The sequence below is a fragment of the Cibotium barometz genome, chromosome 58 (genome assembly GCF_041138505.1).
Source record: "Cibotium barometz isolate CiBa-2024 chromosome 58, ASM4113850v1, whole genome shotgun sequence".
In the NCBI taxonomy this organism is placed as follows: Eukaryota; Viridiplantae; Streptophyta; class Polypodiopsida; order Cyatheales; family Cibotiaceae; genus Cibotium; species Cibotium barometz.
Window position 1 is genome coordinate 7355218 of NC_141103.1, and position 23089 is coordinate 7378306.

The 23089-nt window shown below is 39.5% G+C and overlaps 1 protein-coding gene across 2 annotated transcripts; it reads right to left on the reverse strand.

The window, feature by feature from the left end:
- Window positions 1-1516: 1516 nt before the first annotated feature.
- LOC147605846 (transcription factor MYB105-like) lies at window positions 1517-3307 on the reverse strand. Of its 2 annotated transcripts, none has more exons than XM_086792742.1 (3): window positions 3053-3306; window positions 2599-2955; window positions 1517-2382 (listed from the first exon to the last, which is right to left on the reverse strand). In XM_086792742.1, exons 1-3 carry the CDS (start codon window positions 3252-3254, stop codon window positions 2027-2029), a joined length of 915 nt encoding a protein of 304 aa, XP_086648868.1. In that variant the 5' UTR covers window positions 3255-3306; the 3' UTR covers window positions 1517-2026. The 2 variants fall into 2 exon arrangements, with proteins under 2 accessions (XP_086648868.1, XP_086648870.1); XM_086792744.1 differs by having other exon boundaries at window positions 2364-2478; window positions 3053-3307.
- Window positions 3308-23089: the final 19782 nt, after the last annotated feature.

Below are 23089 nucleotides of genomic sequence, written 5' to 3' on the forward strand. Positions count from 1 at the left end.
AATATATCAACCACACCATGCATGGATGTATGCATATACCATGTAACCATATCCTGCATAAATACATGCATATGACATGTCAAGCATAAATTACATGGATACATGCATGTACAAATGGCATGTATACTACCATAGTAGAACGAATGCATATATGCAAATGTTATACCTAAGCCAAAACGTAAACTTGAGATCTTAGTTCTAATAATTCATATATAATAGGTTTTCAAATGGACTTTGAAAAAATTAGAATGTTGAGACAAAGAGGACATTTTAAATGCTAGAAATTGCAAGATTGCATTGACAAAGCAGACATTTCAAATATTTAAAGTTCACTTATAAGGGATTTAACAAATATTCCTTCAATACATATCTAGATGTTTTACTAGTGAACCAACCCAAAAGGAATGTTGATTCAACATGAATAAAATTATCCTAAATTGTTAATCCAAAAACTTTGTACATTTGTCCAATATGAAAATTACCAATAAATCAAAGCACACCTTGTTTTGTACAACGTGGAGACAATAATAAAGCATGCCTTTGGGGGCATTTTGATACTAGTAGATCAATAGAATCATGTTTTTAGATTTTCTATGAGAATAGAGAATATTTTCAATGGAGGTCTTACTCGCAAGTGGGTCAATTATGACACTAAGAGGTATTTAAATTTTAAAAGCACGTAACTTATTTTTTCGTTATAAATTAAACTTTGAAAATGAAAATAAAAATAGTAATTAATATTGTTGCAATCGAATATAAGATGCAATAGTTATGCATCCCACAAGTTGACTACCTACAAGATGTGCTTAGCAGCTCATTAAGTATTGCAACACCCTAGTATCCTTACACCATGACCTTATTTTGTAATGATTGTAGAGTTGCATGTTTTTTCTTACACTATGCCCTTGAACAAAATACATATCTTAGGCTGACCATGCCAACAACCATACTTACCACATGTTGCACTATTGATTTCCTCAAATCAACATTCAATTCAGATCTTGAACTCAAGTCTCTTTGCTTCAATATCTCTAAATATGAATGAACTAGAAAAAAACAACCAAAACACAATGCTCTCCATCAACTTGATAAAAAAAATATGTCATGGGACTTCAACGTTCTAGAACAAGGTTGCCATTCTACTCACTTTAGACGACAAGAAAACTTTTAGGTTGTGATATGTAGAAGGCCCTAAAATGATAAACAAGCATTGGGTAAAATATGTTGATTGCCTAACTCTTGCATGCTCATATCCACAAACTCAATAACTCCTCAATAATAGATTTAGCAATGGCTTGAATTAAAACCTAGTGTATGGCTAGCACTCATGTTGAAGAATCCAAAAAGAACCTACCCAAGTTGAGAAAAAAATCTTCATAGTGGAATAGTGGTTGGTGATAAAGAATTACCTGTGTATATTGTATATTGCTGAGCTAATGTAATTGCTATTTTTATTACAACACAATGTATGGTTAGCAGTCATGTTGAAGAATCCAAAAAAACCCCACCCGAGTTGAGAAATAAATCTTCATAGTGGAATATTGGTTGGGGAGAAAAATTACCTGTGTATATTGTATATTATTGAGCTAATGTAATTGCTATTTATTAATCTAGTGAACGGACCTCAAATGAGCTAATGCAAAATCAGGATTCTTATCACTGAGCTGTGTTCCAAAATCATGATATTTCTTGCACGTTAAAATGCTATGATCAAAAGAAAGGACCTAAGTAATTCCACGAGAAAAACATAATGCAGATTTTTCTAATTACCTCGTGTATTTTTCTTGCTTGGTGATAGTATGCCCACGGTAAAGAATTGGGTTATCTCTGATTGTAGTTCCATATTTAAGGAATATTGCTATATTCCTAGATTCTAATTTGTTTCTTGCTGTTCCTATTCCTTGTGTGGAGAAGTCTTTCTCTACGAAGCCCTGATCATGTTGTTAAATTACAAGAGAATGAAGCTATTGATCATCCTCCATGATCAACATGGGTGGAGTACACAGGTCTATTGCGAGGGACAAGCCTAGAGACGTCCAACTCCTAGGAAGTCTATGAAGGGCACGTTTGTTATCTTTTCATCGCTGCCATACTCGAGCTCTTGATGAACATGACTACTGTGATGCAATATTGTTTTAGGTTCCTCCGGCTCATGATGCTGCATGAGGCCAGTAGTGATGGGCTTATTAGTATACACATACCAGTTTCTAGGCGTTGATTCGATGGCTGAAGCTGCTAAGCCGGCTCTCTTGTCGATGTCTTCACGCGTACCTTGACCTTCTTGTCTGCTAGACAGGGGCAACAAAAAGGGCGCTTGGAAAAAAAGTGGCTGCCTTGATCTAAGCCTCGGCTGTGGGATTAAGTCCTGTTGTGCTTTTGATCCTGCGAAGAAGATGCACTAACGATCATTAATCCTAAGGTTAATTAACCCTCGTGATAGTTAACCCTAGTGATTAATTCCTTGTTGTGCTTTTGATCCTGCAGAGTAGATGCACTAATGACAATTTTTCCTGATGATAATCAACCAGAGTGGTAATTAGACCTAAGCAGCAACAAAACAAATCTACTGTGTGCAGGAAGGCATGCAGTATAGCCGACCTATTGGCGGATTAGCTTGCTGTGTGGCTCGTTGGATCGCTGTGCATGTGGTTGAGGGGAACGTTAGCCCAACTTTGCCTGGCCTTTCACTGATTTGAGGAAAGAGTGGTGGAGGTAGTGCCCTTCGATTCCTCGTGTTACTGCGGGTCTGCTGCCGGCACTGCCTTGCCATGATAACATGCCAATGGTTCTTCACGGCGTTGTCCGTCCGGCCTGGAAACATGCGAGCGATCATCGCCCACTTGTTCCCGTATACACGGTGGGCGGCCACAAGGCGCCCTTCCTCCTCCTCACTGAAGGCCGCTCGATTGATCCGAGGGTCGAGCTGGTTGAACCACCGCAGCCGACAGCTCTTGCCTGCAAATTAAGCACAGACAGATAGTTAACTAGGATACTGCAATTAGAGCTGATCATGGCCATCATGCAGAATACACAAGGGATCATGAAACGCAACCTGATCGCCCGTCAAGCTGTTGAGCTATGAGGTTCCAGTTCTGCGGGCCGTGCTGCGCAACCAGCTGTTTCAGCTTCTCGTCTTCAAAAGGCCTCCAATGACCCCTCGTATACTGGGGCAGGCTATCGAAATTCACCGAGTTCTCAGCCTCTTGCTCCTCCTCATTGCGGGCCGGGATGTCTAAGCCGGAAGAGTGACCCATGCTTTACGTTTGCACTCTAGCCCTAATACCGGCCACCTGCTAAAGGAAGTCACGAGGTGTTGTGGGTCGAGTGTATGTGGTAAACGGGTGAAGCTGTTGACGTCGCACCGGCAATGACGTCTATACTCCTAACACTCATTTCTCTCTCTCCTCTAACCATGGCCCATAATAATAGGCCTATAGGTGAAATTTCTCTCTCTCTCTTTCTCTCCCCACATTTTTGCTCTCTCATTACACCCATGTGTTAATCGGGCGTCTTGCTATACTTAATCTCTTCACCCCTCCTTCTTCATTATTGTATACTTAATCTCTTCACCCCATTATTCTTTTGGATACAACTCCTCTACCTACCTGGTTTGATTTTTCTCAAATCAAACTCTTTTATCCACCTAATCTCTTTATTGAAAACAACATCCCCTCAAACTTATATTGTAAATCCACACAAGATTACTTATCCTACAACACCTTTTACATATTCACATCCCATTGCACTCAAACATTATTGCATGACCATGGAAACACGTCTCATGTCAATGTTATTCCTGAATTCACCTTACTACCATTTAAAACACAACTCATGTGAAGGTCATTCGTGGATTCATCTTACATATGTCCCATTCTAGTAGGTAACAAGGCCCCACCAGCTTAACATTTGGTTCCACTGATGGAGATTAACGCATGCACACTACCACTCATCGAAAAAGGTCGGTTATACCATTGCTTCCTGGGAGCAATTTGAAAAACTTCACATCAATGTTTGTTGCATTGTCAAGAACATTATTAATGCGATTAGTCTCTAATTTAGATTGTAATGTTTCAGTTAACCTCTTACAATCTCCTATAAATGACACAATATAATAATGAGATATGCACACATGGTGATATATGGTTATATGCTATATTGTGAGCATGATTCATGGTTTATGGTTCCATGCATGTATTCTTCTTTTTTGGGTTATGTATACATTTAAATAATGCTCAATAGGATTCTCATGGCATAAATTGATTAATATTTAACCTTATGATTATAATTTTTAATAGCTAACAATCTAATTGATACTCTTATGCTGCACCTTGAATTTATGCAAAAACTTTGGAATATTTAAAGAAAAGAATATTTTAGCAAGAAAAGTTTTACTAGAAGTCATGTAACAAATGAGTATTTATATTTTTTATAACAGAAAAGGACACTTGTTGATTATAACTTTGAAAATTGTGTTTGATACAGTACAAGCATCTACAAGGGTATGGGCATGCCGTTTTGCATTGATTTACAAAAACCCAGGGACACATCTAGCAATTTTCAAATCAGGAGGTTCATTTTTCATAAAATCTAGGGTCCAAAAGTAACTAGAATAATGCCTAAGGTGGTCTCTAATAAGTTAAATAATATTGTATTTATTTTTTTGTGTTGAATCTTAACAAACAATGTCAAGTCTAATATGATTAGTTATCTAACATGGGGATAAATAATTGAAGTTTGTGCTCATTGGTAATATAATATGAAATATTTTTTGTGATGGCTAGTAATAAATAAATTTTAAAACGTCCCTTGATTAATCAAGAATAACATTTATAAACTGTTGAAGGAAATTATGGACATTTCCCACATAAAAGGCTATGTTCATTATTAGGTTAGTATTTAGCTTTAGTTGAAAATCTTAACATGTCCAAAATCAAGCATGGAAAAAACTCCAACTTTTTGCCAGCTTGTTTTTCTTATTAAGTAAAGTTGATGTCTATAATCTTAGTTTTTTCCCAATCACTATAGTAGTTTAGAGGTATAGCAATAATACACTAAAACAAACGAAGAGTACAACTGCATGAAGAGTCGCGAAAATTTCAAAGGATTTTAAAATGGAGAAAAACATTCACGTGGCTATACGTGTAGCTACCAGCATATGCGGCTATAATCATGCAAATAACTGCGCTTATAGCTGGGATCTCTGTCCCATGTCATCCATGTAAAGCCTTCCCTCCTCATCTAGGATAGGGTAAATCATCCCACCCTCCCTGGGTACGTCTCTTGATGCCATAGGAGAAGGTGACCGTACACCTCTCCCAAATAATCCACTACACCCACCTCCCCCACTACTTCATTGTCAACGACTATGAGAAGCCCTCAAGCTATCACCACCTCAGTGGGATCGTGAGGATGCCGCATGCTGGGGAGATGGCACCGTGGATGGGATAGGAGTGCATTGAGCACTAGGAGGAGCCAAAGAGTGAGGAGTAGGGAAAGTGGCAGTATGAGGGGTAGGCAAAGTAGAAGTGATATGGATAGGGAAGGGAAAGATGAAATATGAGCACTAGGAGGAGCCAAAGAGTGAGGAGTAGGGAAAGTGGCAGTATGAGGGGTAGGCAAAGTCGAAGTGATATGGATAGGGAAGGGAAAGATGAAATATGAGGGGTAGGCAAAGTCGAAGTGATAAGGATAGGGAAGGTTGTGGGAAGCATGGATGCGGGTGACTGTGGGATAGCTGATGTGTCAGGCACATAATAGGCAGGAGATAAGACCAAGAGACTCAATTTCTCAACCCCATACATAGAATTCAGGTGGTTCCAAGCTGCTTGTACCTCTAAAACACGTTGTAAATTGGGGTCATCTATGGGTATGGGCATGCCACTAGAGAATTCTCCATCATATATCCAATCTTGGTCTGTTGGTTATGAAACCCATGATAGCCACATCTATATACATAAAAAACATTACATAAACACATAAAAACATAGATCACATAGAGCATAAATTACATAAAAATCTTATGCATAAACCCTTAATGCATAGAGTTTAATGCTTAATGCATGAAGCCTCATGCATAGACCTCATGCACAGGGCCTTATACATAGAGCTTAATGCATAAGGCTTCTGCATTGAGCTTTATGCATAGAACATAATGCATAGATCTTGTACATAGAGCTCATGCATAGAGCCTTAATGCATAGAGCCTCATGCATGAAGCCTCATGTATAGAGCTCATACATAAGCCTAATACATAGAGCCTTAATGCATAAGACTTATGGATAGAGCTCATGCATAGAGTCTCATGTATGAAGCCTCATGCATGAAGCCTTATGTATAGAGATCATGCATAAGCCTCATGCATCAAGACTTAATGCATAAGGATTATATGCATAGAGATTAATGCATAGAGTCTCATGCATGAAGCCTCATGCATAGAGTCTCATGCATGAAGCCTTTATGCATAGAGCTTAATACATAAAGCTCATACATAAGTCTCATGCATAGAGCCTTTATGCATAGAGCTTAATATATAAAGCTCATACATAAGTCTCATGCATAGAGCTTAATACATAAGGCTCATGCACAAAGCCTTATGCATAAAGTTTTATGCAAAAAGCCTCATACATGAATAAGGCCTAGAGGAAACACATATGCAAGAAAAATAATCCCCAGCACCCGAAGGTGCAAAAATAACAAAAAGTAAGGTGAAGGGGCTTACCTCTTTTTCTTGTGGGAAGGCTTATATGCGGTTGATCTTATTTGGAGAAGAAACCCTAAACCTAGCCACAAAATTCATTAATATGGGCAAAGTTTTTATTTATGCATAAGTTCATGTGCATAAAGCTTAATAAAGCTTATGCATATGCATAAGGGCATGCATAAAGCTTAATAAAGCTTATGCATAAGCCTTATGCATAATGCTTTATGCATAAAGCCTTATGAATTAAGGTTTATACATAGAGCTCATGCATAGAATCTCATACATAGAATTCATGCATAGATCCTTATGTATTAAGCTTTATGCGTAGAGTCTCATGCATGAAGCCTCATTCATGGAGCTCAATGCATAGAGCTTATGCACAAAGCTTAATACTACAGAAAACTTATGCATTAAGCGTAATGCATAGAGATTAATACATAAGACTCTAGTCAATCCATTTGTTCTCAAATTGACATAATGGACAGCATGGCTCTATTCAATCCATTTGGTCTCAAATCGACATAATGGACTGCATGGCCAGTGGTAGTAGTGAACTACATTCTCCCTCCTTGGAAGTCAATAAACAAAGGGTCATGTGATGCTAGCTCTTCTCGTGCCCGGTAAGCACAAGGTCAAGAACATGGATGTGTACCTTGAACCTTTGATTGAGGAGCTTGAGACACTATGGACGATGTGTACCAACCACTTACACAATGTATCACAAAGACGAAGGCAATTTTAATTTGTACAATGCATCACTTTCTGGGATATGGAGATTACTGTGGTATGATTTCTATTCTAAATCATCTTCCATTTGATTTGAAATATCTATTACTAGATGGCTCTAAATATATTTTGTGTGCATTGTGCATAGATAGGACTCACAATATCCAGCCATAATTCTTGTCCTATTTTTGGGCTATCGTCGCTTGTTACATCATGGCCTATGCATCTCAAGAAGGTCGTGTATGAAGACCATCTCGAATGCTTTCCAATTGATCATGTGAGAAGTTTTTTCCATCTACAAAAGGAGTCCCCCCACATCCTCTAAGAGTAGGAGATTGGGAAGAATTATGTGGAGGATCATCCCATACACCACCACCAGTAATGACAAGTTACTCAATCGTCTTTCGTCTCCCATACACCACTGGCAGTATTGACAAGGTACTCAATCTTCTTTCGTCTTCCATACACCACTGGCGGTATTGACAAGGTACTCAATCTTCTTTCGTCTTCCATACACCACTGCGGTAATGAAAAGGCACTCAATCTTCTTTCATCTCCCATATTGGACAAAGCTAAGAATCAATCTTCTTTTAGACCTAATGCACATCATAAAAAATGTAGCATCGAATATTTGGGACCACATAATTGGCAAGAGAGATTCTTTAGCAATTTCGGAGGACTTGAGATTGATTGAACGTCTCCCCAACACTTCATCAATATATCAAGTGATGGGAAAGGTAATTTTACCTAAAGCACCTTGGATCCTAACAAAGAATGAGGAGAAGAGAGTGAAGGATAAAATTTCCTCCTTTCGTACCCCTACGGGTGTCATGCATTTTTTAAAGGTGGCACTTTACAAAAATAAAGAAGAAAGGAGAAACTTAACTGTATGGTCTAAAAACTTATGATTGGAACAAGATGTTTCATGTATGTTCAATTTAATTATATAAATGGCATGATGGTCTTTTGTACCCCTATGGGTGTCATGCATTATTTAAAGGTGGCACTTTACAAAAACAAAGAAGAAAGGAGAAACTTAACTGTATGGTCTAAAAACTTATGATTGGAACAAGATGTTTCATGTATGTTCAATTTAATTATATAAATGGCATGATTGTCTTTCATTATAATTACATATCATTGATTTCAATGTTTTGTGTTACATAGTTTATTCTTCCCATATGCATTAGTGGGTGTGGAGATCAAAAAGTGTGCGATGCCATCTACAAAATGGGGGCGATGGTGAGGTATGAAAAACTAAAATTCTAACATGTTGTGCTAGTTTGTGAGACATGCCATGCTAATTAAATGGATGCAACTCCATCTTAGATACATAAGCTCCAAGGAGATTCATTCATCCACTATTAATGCAACCCAAGTAATGGTAGTGGAGGTAGTGTGCACATGATAGAGGAGAACCTCCAAAGAACTATCCTCACTAGTCAATTACATCTTGTGGTACACTTGATAGATGAAGTGTCGATGTGTGGTGTTGTGCATGCTTGTTTGGATGTTCTTCCTTGAGTGTTTCATGAAGACCTTGAAGGATTTGATAGGCAAAGATCTAGACCAGAATGAAGCTATTGAAATATACCACATATGCATATCTAGTACCTTACTAGGGGTTATATGGGGTTAAGGTTAAAAGGTCACTTATGCATGTACCTAGTTGGTACAAGGGTAAAAGTCACCATCCTTGGTCTATGGAGAGGTAGAGAGATTATAGGCTTTATAGAGAGAAGGTCTAGGCTACATCATAGGAGTGCTATCCTTGATTCAAGCACATGATTCCTCAGCTCAATTCATGCATCAATCCCTATTTAAGAGGTTGAAAATGCTTAATGAAAAATTTCTTTGATTAGACCCTAATTATGTGTGTATTCTCAACTATGCTTTGATTAGCAATTACTCACTCTTTGCTTATGCTCATCTTGATGCTTAACCATAATGTATAGCCACCACTTCTACACACCCTAAAGTATGATCTCACCCTAGTTAAAAAATGGTATCACAGCAGCTTAGGTTAGATATCCCAGGGTTTAGTTGATTAGTGTAGCAATTAGTACTCTTAATCAGTAGAACCATAAGGAGTTTTTCTCAGAAACACCAGTAGCCATAGGAGACTTTGATTCTCCCTCCATAATTCATGAAATACGAAATAATATTTTGAATCAAAACATAGATCTTAAAGGGATCCCTCAGCAGCTAAAAGGAACTTTCCTATAAATCTAACATCTTGATCAATTTCGCTCTTCAAGAGGCGCAACCTCCCAGCACAAAAAACGTGAATTCAACATTTCTACGTTGACTAAAGAAAAACCCTCTTAGGGTCCCCTAATTGGCTGCATAAGCAAGGTGCTCACCAAATTTTAAAGCAGACAAACGAATGTAGTAGCCGGTGCAAGCAAAAGACCAGTCAAACAAAATCTTCAAAAATCGATGCCTAGAAGCATCTATGTTTGCATTGCTTGGAGGGGATGTTGACCAGTCTTATGTGGGGTGCACACCAATTTTGGAAGAGTATTGATCAATGGTTTTTGAGATCCAAGCTTGTTTTATTTTCTTCGCATAGTCACTAATCTAGTGGATTAACTCTAATCCTATGAGTTAATCTAAAGGATTTGACTTTTCAAGTCTATCTTTAGGGTCTATTAAGATTATAGCAGTGGTGGCCATCACATTATTTCCCAAAACCCCCTTCATTTGATGCGTCAATTGCATCCTCCAATTCAAGATTTTTTTTTTCATAGTTATTAAGGGGGGATTTCCACTAATTAAGATCATTAGCATCAATTGAAGTTGTTTCAAAGAAAATCAAAGTCATTTGTAAAGGGACTAGACACTGCTTACTCTGCAAATTTAAAGAAGTGAGACCTTACCTCATGGCTACCTCAATGATGTTTTAAGGTCATAACTTCCACATATGGCAAACCAAAATCAAGTTCAATCTGATGAAGAAGGGTTTATGGAATGTTACCTAATGGAAAGGAGAAGAAACCTAGTATGGGGGACGGTGAGGCCACATGGGTAGAAAAGGATGAAAAGGCATTTGGAATTATTGCATTGGGTTTAAGTGATAATCTAATTCATCACATAGATGGGAATATACACTTCTAATGAGGCTTGCAAAACACTTGATATTGTGTTTGGAGCACAAGCTAAGAACTCAAAAATTTCTCTTCTCATAAAATTCTTTGAGCTCAAAATGAATGTGGGAGACTCTTTACCCACTCACTTAAACTACATACTACATGGAGAGCATCTTAACCCAGCTTGCAGGGATCAAGAAGACATTTGAAGAAGACATGAAGCTATTGCAATGCTTCTTAAACATTTACCACATGAGGACTATGGTAACCTAGTTTTACCACAAGAGGACTATGGTAAACCTAGTTTTACCACACTCTCCAACATACCTTCTCCAACACTGGAGGTGGAGGCTTGTCTATTGATGAAGAAAAGAAGATTAAGCAAAGGCAGGGACATGTACACTACTATAAAGAGGCCTACTTCAACAAAGTTGGTTCATTCAAGAAGAAAGGTTGTCTAAAAGGACCCACCAAGGAGTTTCCAAAGAAATCATGTGATTTTTGTGGAAAAATAAATCATGTGGAGAAAGATTGCTTTTATAACAACAAGGCTCAAAAGGCATTTCTTGCAAGAAAAGATTCAAATGAAGAAGAAGACAAAGAAGAAGAGATCTCTTGTGAGGCCAACTATGTTACTAATGCATGGGCATTCTAGACCAAGCCCCTCATGTTGGTCACCTCTCATTACAAAGAATAAATGAATGCATTGTAATATTTAATAGATCCTACATGGGCACTAGCATTTGTGATCCATGAATGGGAACCATCATTGTTAACAATAACGAGATCGACCTTATAGGACTAGCAGACATCATAGCATCATCATTTTCATGGATATGTGTTAAGGGGGGGTATTGGAATATCACCACGTATCTATATCTAATACCTTAGGGGTTATAGGAGGCTAAGGTTCAAATGTCACTCATGCATTTAACTAGTTGGTAGAAGGGTAAAAGTCACCATCCTTGATCTATGGAGAGGTAGAGAAATTATAAGCTTTATGGAGAGAAGGTCTAGGCTACATCATAGGAGTGCTATCCTTGATTCACGAACACAATTCCTCATCTCAATTCATGTATCAATGCCTTTTTAAGCGTCTCAAAATGCTTAATGAAAAATATCCTTGATTAGCTCCTAATTATGTGTTTATTCGCAACTATGTTTTGATTAGCAGATACTCACTCTTTGCTTATGCTCATCTTGATTCTTAACCATAATTTATAGCCATAACTTACACACACCCTAAAGGCTTCTCTCACCCTAATTACAATAGAACCATGACAGAGGGTTGGTTAGTGCAAGAAGCATGTGCCCACATTTCAAAGTATCTCTCTTGAATGGATCCCACAATGCCATGATTATGGAGTAATGAGGAAGATGAGCGCATGGTGTCCCACTCCCACAAGGCAAAGCAAAAGAAAGGAGAATGTACACATCAATGTTGAAGAAGGTCGATACGTTTTGTATTCTTAATATAGTGAAGTTATGAAGAGGTGGGTGGCAAGAAAGGTATGAAGAGGTGAGGATAAACTGATATGAGGGGAGAAGAGCATTTAGGATGCATGCATTTGAGAGACTTGCCATTTCCTTTGGAACTTGCATCACTTTCAAAAGAGGACTATTGATTGTCTTTATGAAGAAATGAAAAAAGCCAAAGAACATGGAGAGATGGTGATAGAAGAAGAGTGGGAGTATGCAAGAGGATGGGAGCCTCATGTAAATGTATCTCTAATTTCTCTTTTTTTATTTAAGTAGAATCTTATGATATGGTTATTCAATATCATAAATATATATTTTTTTGATGTTGGTGGTAGTTTAAGGTATACAATGTCATCCAGGTCCAAAGGAAGGCATTTCCGAAGACAATGTATAGATACAAAGAAAAATACCCAAGATTGTGGGGTTATGGAAAACTTTGGGCAAGAAAGTGGAGCAATGCTTGATTAGTATGGCCAAATTAAAAACATCCTCAAGGTTGGATTCACGACATTCCAAATTTTTATATTGTGACCTCACCATTGGGAACAAGTAAATTCTAACCATAAGCTTTCATTATATCATACTTATGCATATTTAATCTTTACTCGATGTGTTTCTTCTTATAAGGTTATGTTTCACGTGGATATAAATGACAAGAAATGGTGGTATGTTCGTACAAGTCACTCCTTGTTCAAAGAGAATTTTTTAAGATAGGGATGTTGAAGAGCTCATGGACAAAGTGGCAATAAAAAATGAACATGCCGAGGATCAAGTAGTACAAGATGAAAAATGTGAGATACCACTAACTAATCAAGATGAAGGTGTCTTTATCCAAGATAATGAGGAAGGAATTGATTTCGCGCATAATGATGATGATGATGTTGAGTCCACTGTTAGTGGGAATATAGAACTTTTTGTTGATCTTGCAATGGAATATATGGATCTTGAGATAGACCGGTTTGCATGTATGGATTTGATAGAAGATGTAAGAGATGTTGGGCCAAGCTCACCCTAATTCATTAAACAATTGCTCAATTTCCTAGTCTTGATTTAGTCCATACTTGATTGTATTACAATACATTTACTACTTCTTATTTTGTGATATTAATATATTTTTAGCTCTCAGAAATTCTCTCTGGAGGAAAGTTTGGATTTTTTCCCAATCACACGGCTATACACTTGGCTATAGTCATGTATTAGTAGCTAGTGGGAAAGTTAGGTAGTTTGAAAAGATTTCATAACCAAACATCAAGGCTCACAATAGCCCACATGTTTTTTTGAGGCTTTGTAATAACCCTAAATTATTTTTTGGGCCTCATAATAAGCCTCCTCATCACAGTAACTATTTTAACTCTTGAAATTTAGTAATCTAGTAATCAACACATTGAGTTTTGGTGGACTGAGGGAGACTAAACAATGGAAGATTGAGCAAGCATGTTTGTTGGAATTTAGCATGCAAAGTGAGGTTACAAATTAAGGAATGGAGGGATCAAACATGCATGTTGAAAAACTGAGCAATGGGGGGACTAAACAAGCGTGGTTAATTCTTGGAACTAGATATTAACACATTAAACATTGAGTAGTAATGGACTAAGTGAGGTTGGAAACTAAGCAATGGAGGATTAAGTAAGCATGTTTAATAAACAAGAAAGCCATGATTTGACTTTTTAAAAAATGACATAATCTTAATCTTTAGTTTTGATATTTCCTTTTTTATTTAAAAACAAAGGATAGTCTCAATCTTGCTATGATTTTATTTTTCATATTTTAATCCAAACTTCAAATGGATTCAAAGTCTCAAATCTAAAAATTTGAAGGGTTCTAGGAATGCAATCTCTTGAAACCAAGACCCGCATGATGGTTTTAGGCATTAAATATCTTGAGACCAAGACTCACATGATGGTTTTACATGGAGCTAGATAGAGAACTCAATGGAGTTTAAGCAAAAGATGAGAATAAGTTTTTAGAAAAAGACACTACCTAGAAAATCTAGCCATGATTTCCTTAAACAATAGATGCTAGAAAAGGATGCTAGCTAGAAACTCTAGCCATGACTCCCTCAGACAAGGAACCCATATGCATTAGTAAATGGCTATAAAAATGAAGCTAAGCTTGTTATTTTCTCACTTTTCTTCCACACCTCTTCCTAGTGTGATGCAAGTTTGTTGTCTTCTTCACTAGCTCTCCAAGTTTTCTCTCTTCTGCACCTTGTTGAGAAATGTGGTGCCATGAGCATGAAGTTAGGGCAAGGCTTGAGTAGAAGACGAGGATCAAGAGCATTCAACCATATCACATGTGGACATTATCCCACATGAGCATATTTGTAAGAGGTGCACCCTCCTCATATAAAAAGGGTCCTTTTCAAGTAATGAAGAGTATCTCTAAAGCCACTATGAGTACAAGTTTCCATCTTATAACCTAATTGTGCTTGAGTCAAGATTGATTAATTCATTAGGATTATCATCATTATGTTGTTAATCAGGCTACACCCACCATAGGATTAGTATTCTTTAATCACAATAGTTAGGGTTAAGAACACCATAGCTATGCATGCTTGAGGACATGTTTAATATTTTGGCATGTAGTCAAAGCCACCCTTTTTCCTCATGAGTCTCTCCTTATTATCTCATTAGCTTATTTAATCACTTTTTTGCACCAACGAAGCCATTAATCACATTTAACTATAACCTTACCCTCTTTCCCCTCTTGTGGCCAAACTTGCTCAAGCCTCTTCTACTCACTCTCTCAATCCTTGGCCAAGCCCTTCAAGATTCATCTTACACAAGCCTAGGAGAATCTATCGCTCAAAGAATTCCTGCCAAATTGTTGCAAGTTGGGCAGATTTTGCACAACAAATGTGATTGTTCTTCTTCTTCCTTTGGGAAATATACATGGAATTAGCGCAAGACCTTTTAGGATCTTGTTTACAATACCAAAAGGAGACTATAGTTCAAATTTGGTAGGATTTCTGTAGAGTGGTTCTCTCTACCGTATAATATAGTGCTCATAGAGTACTATCGATCAACAAATGTGTTAAGAAACACAATGTCAATCCGAGGACTCGACCCGATTAGTGCATGAAGGCTTATCCCATGAGGGAGAGCTCACATACACAAACCACCACTTGACGATTCAACCATTCAGCACCTCAATCAATCTCTCAATCCCTCAAATCCACTACACTAATCAAGAGAACAAGCAATGCATAGCAATCTCTTAATCCCATTCAAACATTGATTAAATCTTAGCTTTTCGTAATGCCAGCAAACCCTTAAGCATGCATCTATTAATCCACAAGCTTAAGCAAGCATAGAATGTAACATTCACAAACCCACAAGCTCATAGAGAGAGTCTATCCATGAATAACTCATTGCCAGTGGGCAAGAGCTTGCATCAATGGAAACTACACACACACTCACTACAAGCATGTAGCATACACAAGAGAAAGAAAGAAGCATTCAACTAATCATAGATTAATCTACTTCAATGATGCTAAAACAGATTAAGAGAATGAAGTGGAGCTATACTCATTGGAGCTTGATGCTCATTAGAGTACAATAGAGAGAGAGTTAGAGAGTTGCCATAGCTTGAGAGCTCAAGAACTTCACTCAATAGCTTATGAGAATGGCCAAAATGTTCACTTTCTTTAGCTAACATCTCTTTTGTAGAGATGCCACTAACCCTAACCCTAGGCCTCTTTCACACATGGGTGGACAACCCCATAAGTGAGCCTTGCTTAATACACTTAGAACTCTCATTTAGAACCCACATTGGCCTAAAACGATTTACATTGCACTTCGGCACAAAAATATGAAAAAATTATGTGCGTCTTATGTTCCCATGGCTACAATCTTGCTCTCTCGCATTAATTGCTTCCGGCCTCCTTCCATAATCCGTGTTCCCATGAGTGTTCCCATGGAACATTCCCCCCTTCCTAAATCGCGCACGTCCTCGGGCGCGGTAGAAGCAAAAGCTGCAAAAAACAATGGAAGACAAGCAAAGCCTTTTATTGAAAAAAACCAGCAATGACAATCTCACACGTGAGCATACAAGTGAAAGGCCGATTAGAGTTTTAAAGAGTGCTAAAAGAGGTGAGTAAAGACTAGTCAAAATGAGACTAAGTGGTAGATAGTGCTATGCAAAGGCAAGTGTGCTTGTACACCGTAGGTTATGACCGCAATCTGAATGTCCTACAAGTGTTTAAGTTATTCCTAAGTGGCAACGCTACTCCTAAATATGAGCAATGGTGATTGGACCTTTTTTTCTTCTTTCTTTTTTTCTCTCTTTTTTTTTTTGTGTGTGTGTGTGTGTAAAAGATGATAAAGAGGAAGGTTCCATCCCAATGAGACCCAAGCAATGGCCAAGAGACCTCCACCAAGAGAATTTAAAGGCCGCTAAGTATCTCAAGGGTGACAGACCCTCTTCGTTCTTTTTGACATAAGGAGTACCCCATGAAGATGAGGGCATCGGTCTCGAGGGCCCATAATGTACCCCAGAGTCCTACCAGCATCTATCAAGGCAATAGAGTCCTTGAAGGTCTTTCTTAACCTTTTAGACATCAGTGTTCACCCCATGGAAACCAAGGCATCGGCCCCAAGGTGCTAAGACAACCCAAGGTCCTACCAAGCATTCCACATGGCTGTAGACACATCATGTCTCGATTCACTTGTATATATTTTTTAGGGCATTATTTTTGTAAATTTTTTTATTAATCGTAGCACCTAGCCCATACCTAAGAGGTAGCTACCGCTAGGGATAACTAATATACTTCGAGAGCATAAGAACTTGGCATACTCCGTTGGCATATATCCTACACCGTCTCTCCAAATAGAAATACCTTCTACTAAGTCCTCTAAGAATCTAGAAATCACTCACCACATGGTAACACCTAATTTAAAACTTAAACCAGACAACTGTGTGTGAACATGCAAACAATATATGCAAAAGTTAAAAGCACATAAAGAACAAAAGATTATGATTTGGATACACCTGTTGTAGTGCTCATTGATGTTGTGAAGATTGCTTCTCTTTGCTCTTTGTAGGCATTGCATGTATCCCCCCTTCCTAATTTGTGTGCACGGTAGGTGGACTATTGGGGCGTGTTTGTATGCTCTTGTTTAGCTAAGATCTCTGCAAAATGTTTATTAACAAACAAGAAAAGAAAAGAAAAGAAAAAATTTGTTATTGGTGCCAATCACCGAATATAGCCGAGGGGAAAAATCCAGTGGGAGAAAAGTACCCTGGCTTGTGATCTTATTGTGGAGTTGATGAGCTTACCCTTGCACTGTTGGTGGATTCGTGTCCACTTCTTCTGGAAAGATGGTATCAATCACTTCAGGATGCAAGGACAACCCTTTGCAAAAGCCGGCCTCTGGAGAAGGTGGTAGAGGAAGGAGTGCTTCCTCGCTAAAATATGGCATTGGTTCTATGGGAAGGTTAAGCAGACAATTCGGATTTTGGAATTGCTCAATATAGGTACTCATAGTGAACCAAAATTGACATGTCGAGTCTGGGGGAAGGAGGGCTTGCAAGATAGGTGGTTACAAGTCATTTATGCATGTATCCCTCCATTGTTGTGCTTGAACCTCCTCAAGTAATCTACGTTGATTTGGTCCTCGGTCTGGTACTCTCACATCAAGAAGGTTATGGCGTTGGGGTGTTATTCCCACAATTTGTTTCATGAAGCTCGTGCCATATCGTCGAAAGTAAGAGCGGCATAGCCAATAAATGTGTGAAGCTTCTCCTAATACGAGTCGTGCACACTCTTGACAATGTGGAAATGGATGATGTTGTTGATAGAATAAAGTGACAAAGTGATGCCCACAGCAAATTTCACCTAAGGGGGCATAAAAGTACCTAGAATGAGTTTAAAAAGGAGGAGCACTATAACCCCCGCGATGTTCAGGTTGAGTACTATCAGGGTCAATGCTGTTGAAATGTCAAGCTCGTATACAGCTGGAGGATAGACATGGGTGCTGACAAAGTGACAGTATGGTAGATAGATATCGTGTGGTGTGTTTATGACCGCGTCCAGCTGGTCATGTGTGGTGTGGACATTACATTAGGTTTACTTTGTAGTGTGGACATAACACTATGTTGTGTTCTCCTTTGAGTGTGTGAGAGAGATGGTGTCTATGGCTTCTCTCCTTCTTTATGATGATTGATGGATATGGATTAGGGTTTGCTTCTCTTGTGTGTGTTCCTTCCTGCTTCTGTTTTTTATCATGGTATCAAAGCCAAGAGCTCATTAGCTGTGTTGTGAGAGTGAGTGAGAGAAGAGGGAAGAAGAAAAAAAAGCTGTGAAGGAAGCCATTGGAGCTTGGAGCAAAGGAAAAGCTGTGGAGCACACATCGGCATCAGATCTGAGAGCTAAGGACCATTGGTAAGTGTAGCAAGACCCCCTCTGCGGTTTGCAGGTATCAAGAGCAAGTGTAAGAGAAGATTAAAGGTGCAAAAGAAAGCAGAAAATTTCTGTTTTGAAGGTTTCATGGAAAGCTTGTGAATGAATTGTTACCATATTATAGTAGTGATGTGTGTGAACACACTTAGGACCGCCGGGGCACTTTTTCCCTCACTAGGAGGTTTTTTCCCCCGTGCATTGTATATACGCCCATTATCTTCTAGGGCTTGTTATCTTTCATTTTTGGCACTCATAATACACTACTGTGTTGTGCTCAAGCTTCCTCATCTTCTTGAAGTTGTGTGTGCATTCCTGCAACCCTAATTCCAACAATTGGTATCAGAGCAGGCTTCCTCCTCCCGGGCAGCATCACCGGCACCTGCCGCTTCATCTCCTCCGATTGCGATGAGGTTTCACGAGCGTCTGCAGGTTAGTATATGCCGTGGGAAAGCCCGTAGGGCTTAGTCGTTTCAGAATTTTGATCTGAGGTCATTTCGCCCTCCGTTTTTGCATTCCAAGTACTGCGCAGGCAAAATCGTCCTGCTTTGCAGATTTTCTGTCAAGATTAAAATCTGCAGGACAGGTGCCCATTCGTCTGTTTTGGGCTGTGCTACATAGCACAGGTCGATTTTATACAGGTTTTCCTCTTACAGACAGCATTTACATCTAGTAGTACAGTCATTGGCCATGGCTGACAACAATGATGTATTCCGCATGTTGGCTGCTGAGGATAAGTTGGATGGCACCAACTATCCATTGTGGGCATATATGATGCGACATGTATTGGTAGCAAAGGGGTTATGGAACATTGTGCAGGGTATTGATGCACGTCCTATTGTGGCTGGGAATGCTGCAAACACATCAGAAACAGGTACTGTTGATGATGGTGCAGGCACAAGTGCTGTAGCAGCTGTTCGAGAACCACCACTTTCAGCAGAGCAGATTCGTTGGGATGGTAGAGATGCGCAGGCTCATGCCTTGATTGCGCTGTCTGTCAAACGTACCATTATCCCACATATTCGCTCCTGCAGGACTTCTAAGGATGCTTGGGATGTACTTGCCACATTGTATCAGGCAAGAAATGAGGCTCGTGTTGCTTATCTCCGAAAACAGTTGGAGAGTGAGCATATGAACGAAGGTGATTCTATGGATAGCTTTTTGACAAAGATCAAGGATTTCAAAGAGCAGCTCATTTCTGCAGATGAAATCCTGTCAGACAGTTCACTTGTGCAGACTGTTTTGAATGGTCTACCAGATTCTTATCAGGGTTTTGCTTCCACTCTTCGCTTGATGATGAAAGGCAATCCCAATGCCTTATCATTTGAAGAGTTAGTTTCTGTTTTGCTGCAAGAAGACCAGTCAAGGCAAAACAGGAATATTATGCGTGTCGCAGATCAAGCTTTCGTTGCTAGTCAGAGAAGCGGGAAAGGTAAAGCTGGCTTTTCTTCTAGTAAGCAGAAATCTGCAAATGCTGCGCAACCAAAGAAGGAAGACAAAGATGAGAAGAAGGGTGACAAACAGAAGACATTTTGCAAGTACTGTAAGGGAAATGATCATGTCATCAAAGCGTGTCCTAAGCTGGCTGCGAAAGAGGCTAAGAAGAAAGAGGCTGGTATGGCTGCTGCAGATGCCTCTCCTTTTAACAATGAATCTGCTAATGTTGTGCTAGATACAGAATGGGCATTCAATGCGCAGTGCAGTTATGACCCATCTTTGCATGACACATGTATGTCTGCAGTAGATTCAGATGTATGGTACTTTGACAGTGGTGCCACTAAGCATATCACCTCGCAGCGCAGTTTATTCACTTTCCTTGAGTCTGCTCCCACAGGGAATACTGTCACTTGTGCCAATAACTCCTCTTATCCCGTTGAAGGAGTTGGACAGATTGTGCTGAATGTTGCAAATGGCAACACCTTTACACTTTTTGATGCATTGTATGTGCCAGGGATCAAAAAGAATCTGCTGTCAGTCTCCGCATTTGCCAAAACAGGTTTGGTTGTAAAATTTGTGGATGACAGATGTACTGTTCATGATCTCTCTTGTGGTGACATCATTGTAGCATCTGGTTCACTATGTCGAGGGCTGTATAAGCTCAATATGGATGGCAAATGTGTAGAGGATTCAGCATGTGCTATTATGGATACGCAGGCTATTTCAAATGCAAAACTGTGGCATGCACGTTTTGGTCATCTGAATTTTGCAAGTTTGCTGCGCCTGCAGAAATCTGAAATGGTGTCTTCTTTGCCTAAGCTTGAGGCACCTGTCAAGCATGTTTGTGAGGGCTGCATATTGGGTAAAATGCAGCATGCTTCCTTTCCCAAAGATGGATCAGTGAGAGCTGAACGCAGATTGCAGCTTGTTCACAGTGATGTTTGTGGTCCCATGCAAACTCCATCATTTGGAAACTACCTTTACTTCGTGACTTTCATTGATGATTTTACCAGGCATGCATGGGTATATCCTTTGAAGGCAAAGTCCGAAGTGTTTTTGTGCTTCAAACAGTTTTTGGTTATGGCTGAAAATGTGTCAGAAAGTAAGATGGGCACCCTCCGTTCAGATCGAGGGGGGGAGTATATGTCTTCAGAATTTAATGCATTTCTGGCTGAGCGTGGGATAAAACACCAATGTACAGTGCCGTATACACCACAGCAAAATGGTGTGGCTGAGAGAAAAAACAGGTCTCTCATGGAAATGGCAAGATGTATGGTTAAGAGTCAAAGTCTACCACATAGTTTTTGGCTTGAGGCTGTCATGTGTGCCACTTATGTACTAAACAGGTGTCCCACCAAAGCATTACAGGTTGTCACTCCATATGAGGCTTGGCATAGCCGCAAGCCATCTGTTGGCCATTTACGTGTTTTTGGTTGCCTGGCATATGCATTAGTGCCTGTGCAACATCGCAGAAAATTGGATGACAAAGCTGTCAAATGTATTTTTGTTGGATATAGTGCTGAGAGCAAAGGCTATCGTTTGTATCATCCACAGACAAAGCGCATTTTGGTTAGCCGTGATGTTGTATTTGTGGAAGATGCAGTTCAGCCCTTGGTTTCATGTACTAAGGAGACAGATATCAGCTCACGTGATGTCTATGATACATTGTTGCCTCTTTTCAGTGGTGCACAGTCAAGTGCAATACCTCATGAGGCAGTTTTTCAGCCTATGCAGGTTTTAAATGATGGCACAGATCAGCCTATATCTGATGCAGATGTGCATGATGCACTTGAGGATGAGAGACAAGAGATTGAGGGCTCTAGGAATATGCCTAGATGGCTGGTGCAGACTTTGCGTGACAGCAAGTTGGATGCCCCTTTGTCTAGTCGCACTCGTTCTGGCTCTCATGGTGCCTCTTATGCGTCAGATTGTTATGCATTGGCTGTTTCTAGTATGTGCGATGAAAGTGAGCCTGTTTCATTTGATGAGGCACAAAGTTCAGAAAATTGGATGGCTGCTATGCAAGCAGAATACGATGCTATTATGAAGAATGGTACATGGTCTTTATGTGACTTGCCCCCTGGCAAGAAGGCCATTGGCACTAAGTGGGTATACAAATTGAAGCGTAAGCCTGATGGCACAGTGGATCGCCATAAGGCTAGGCTTGTTGCAAAAGGTTATGCTCAAGAGAAGGGCATTGATTTTGATGAGACTTTTGCTCCCACATGTCGTATGACCACTGTTCGTAGCATCTGTGCATTAGCAGCTCATAATGGTTGGAATGTACATTAGCTGGACATAAAGACTGCGTTCTTAAATGGAGATTTGCATGAGGAGGTGTATGTATCGCAGCCTCGTGGTTTTGTTCAAAGAGGGCAGGAAAACAAAGTGTGCAGGTTAAAAAAGGCTTTATATGGTTTAAAGCAAGCTCCACGAGCTTGGTATGAAAAAATACATGCATATTTGACTGCACATGGGTTTCAGAATAGTCCAACAGAAAGCACTTTGTATGTTAAACGTGTGGATGGTGTACATCTAATCATTGCTCTCTATGTCGATGACATGCTGCTCACAGGACCAAATGAGAGTCATATTGCTGATTTTAAGGCTGATTTGAATGCCTCTTTTGAGATGTCAGATTTGGGGCATTTGCATCATTATTTGGGGGTACAATTTAAGCAGTGTGATGGAGGTATTGCTTTGTGTCAGACAAAGTATATTGAAACATTGTTGCGGAGATTTGGCCTTGAAGACTGCAAGCCTATTGCTACTCCAATGGAGACAGGTTTGAAGTTGAGTCTTCATGATGCTGGAGATCACTTTGATGTCACACTCTATCAGACAGCTGTTGGTTGCCTCATTTATGTATGCATTACGAGGCCAGACATTCAGTTTGCAGTCTCACAGGTGAGCAGATTTATGCATAGCCCAGGCATTAAGCATTGGCAGGCAGTGAAGCGTATCTTTCGCTATTTGAGTGGTACTCGGCATCTTGGGTTGTTTTATCCCAAGGGGGGATCATTGCCGCCAGATTTACATGCTTTTTCAGATTCTGACTGGGCTGGTTGTTATGACACACGCGTGTCCACGAGTGGTTTTTGCTTCATGCTTGGAAGCTCATGCATATCATGGTTGAGCAAGAAGCAGCCTACTGTGGCCACTTCTAGTTGTGAAGCTGAGTACAGGGCAGCTTTCACAGCTACGGTTGAGTGTGTGTGGCTCAGACGCCTTATGGCTGATTTGGGTGTTGGGCAGCCATCT

Coding starts and splice junctions, on each gene's coding strand:
- LOC147605846 (XM_086792742.1), bottom strand. CDS start 3,254: ATGGGTCACTCTTCCGGCTTAGACATCCCGGCCCGCAATGAGGAGGAG. Junction 2,956..3,052: donor ACAGCTTGACGGGCGATCAG/GTTGCGTTTCAT, acceptor CTTAATTTGCAG/GCAAGAGCTGTCGGCTGCGG. Junction 2,383..2,598: donor GCAAGCTAATCCGCCAATAG/GTCGGCTATACT, acceptor TCTTCTTCGCAG/GATCAAAAGCACAACAGGAC.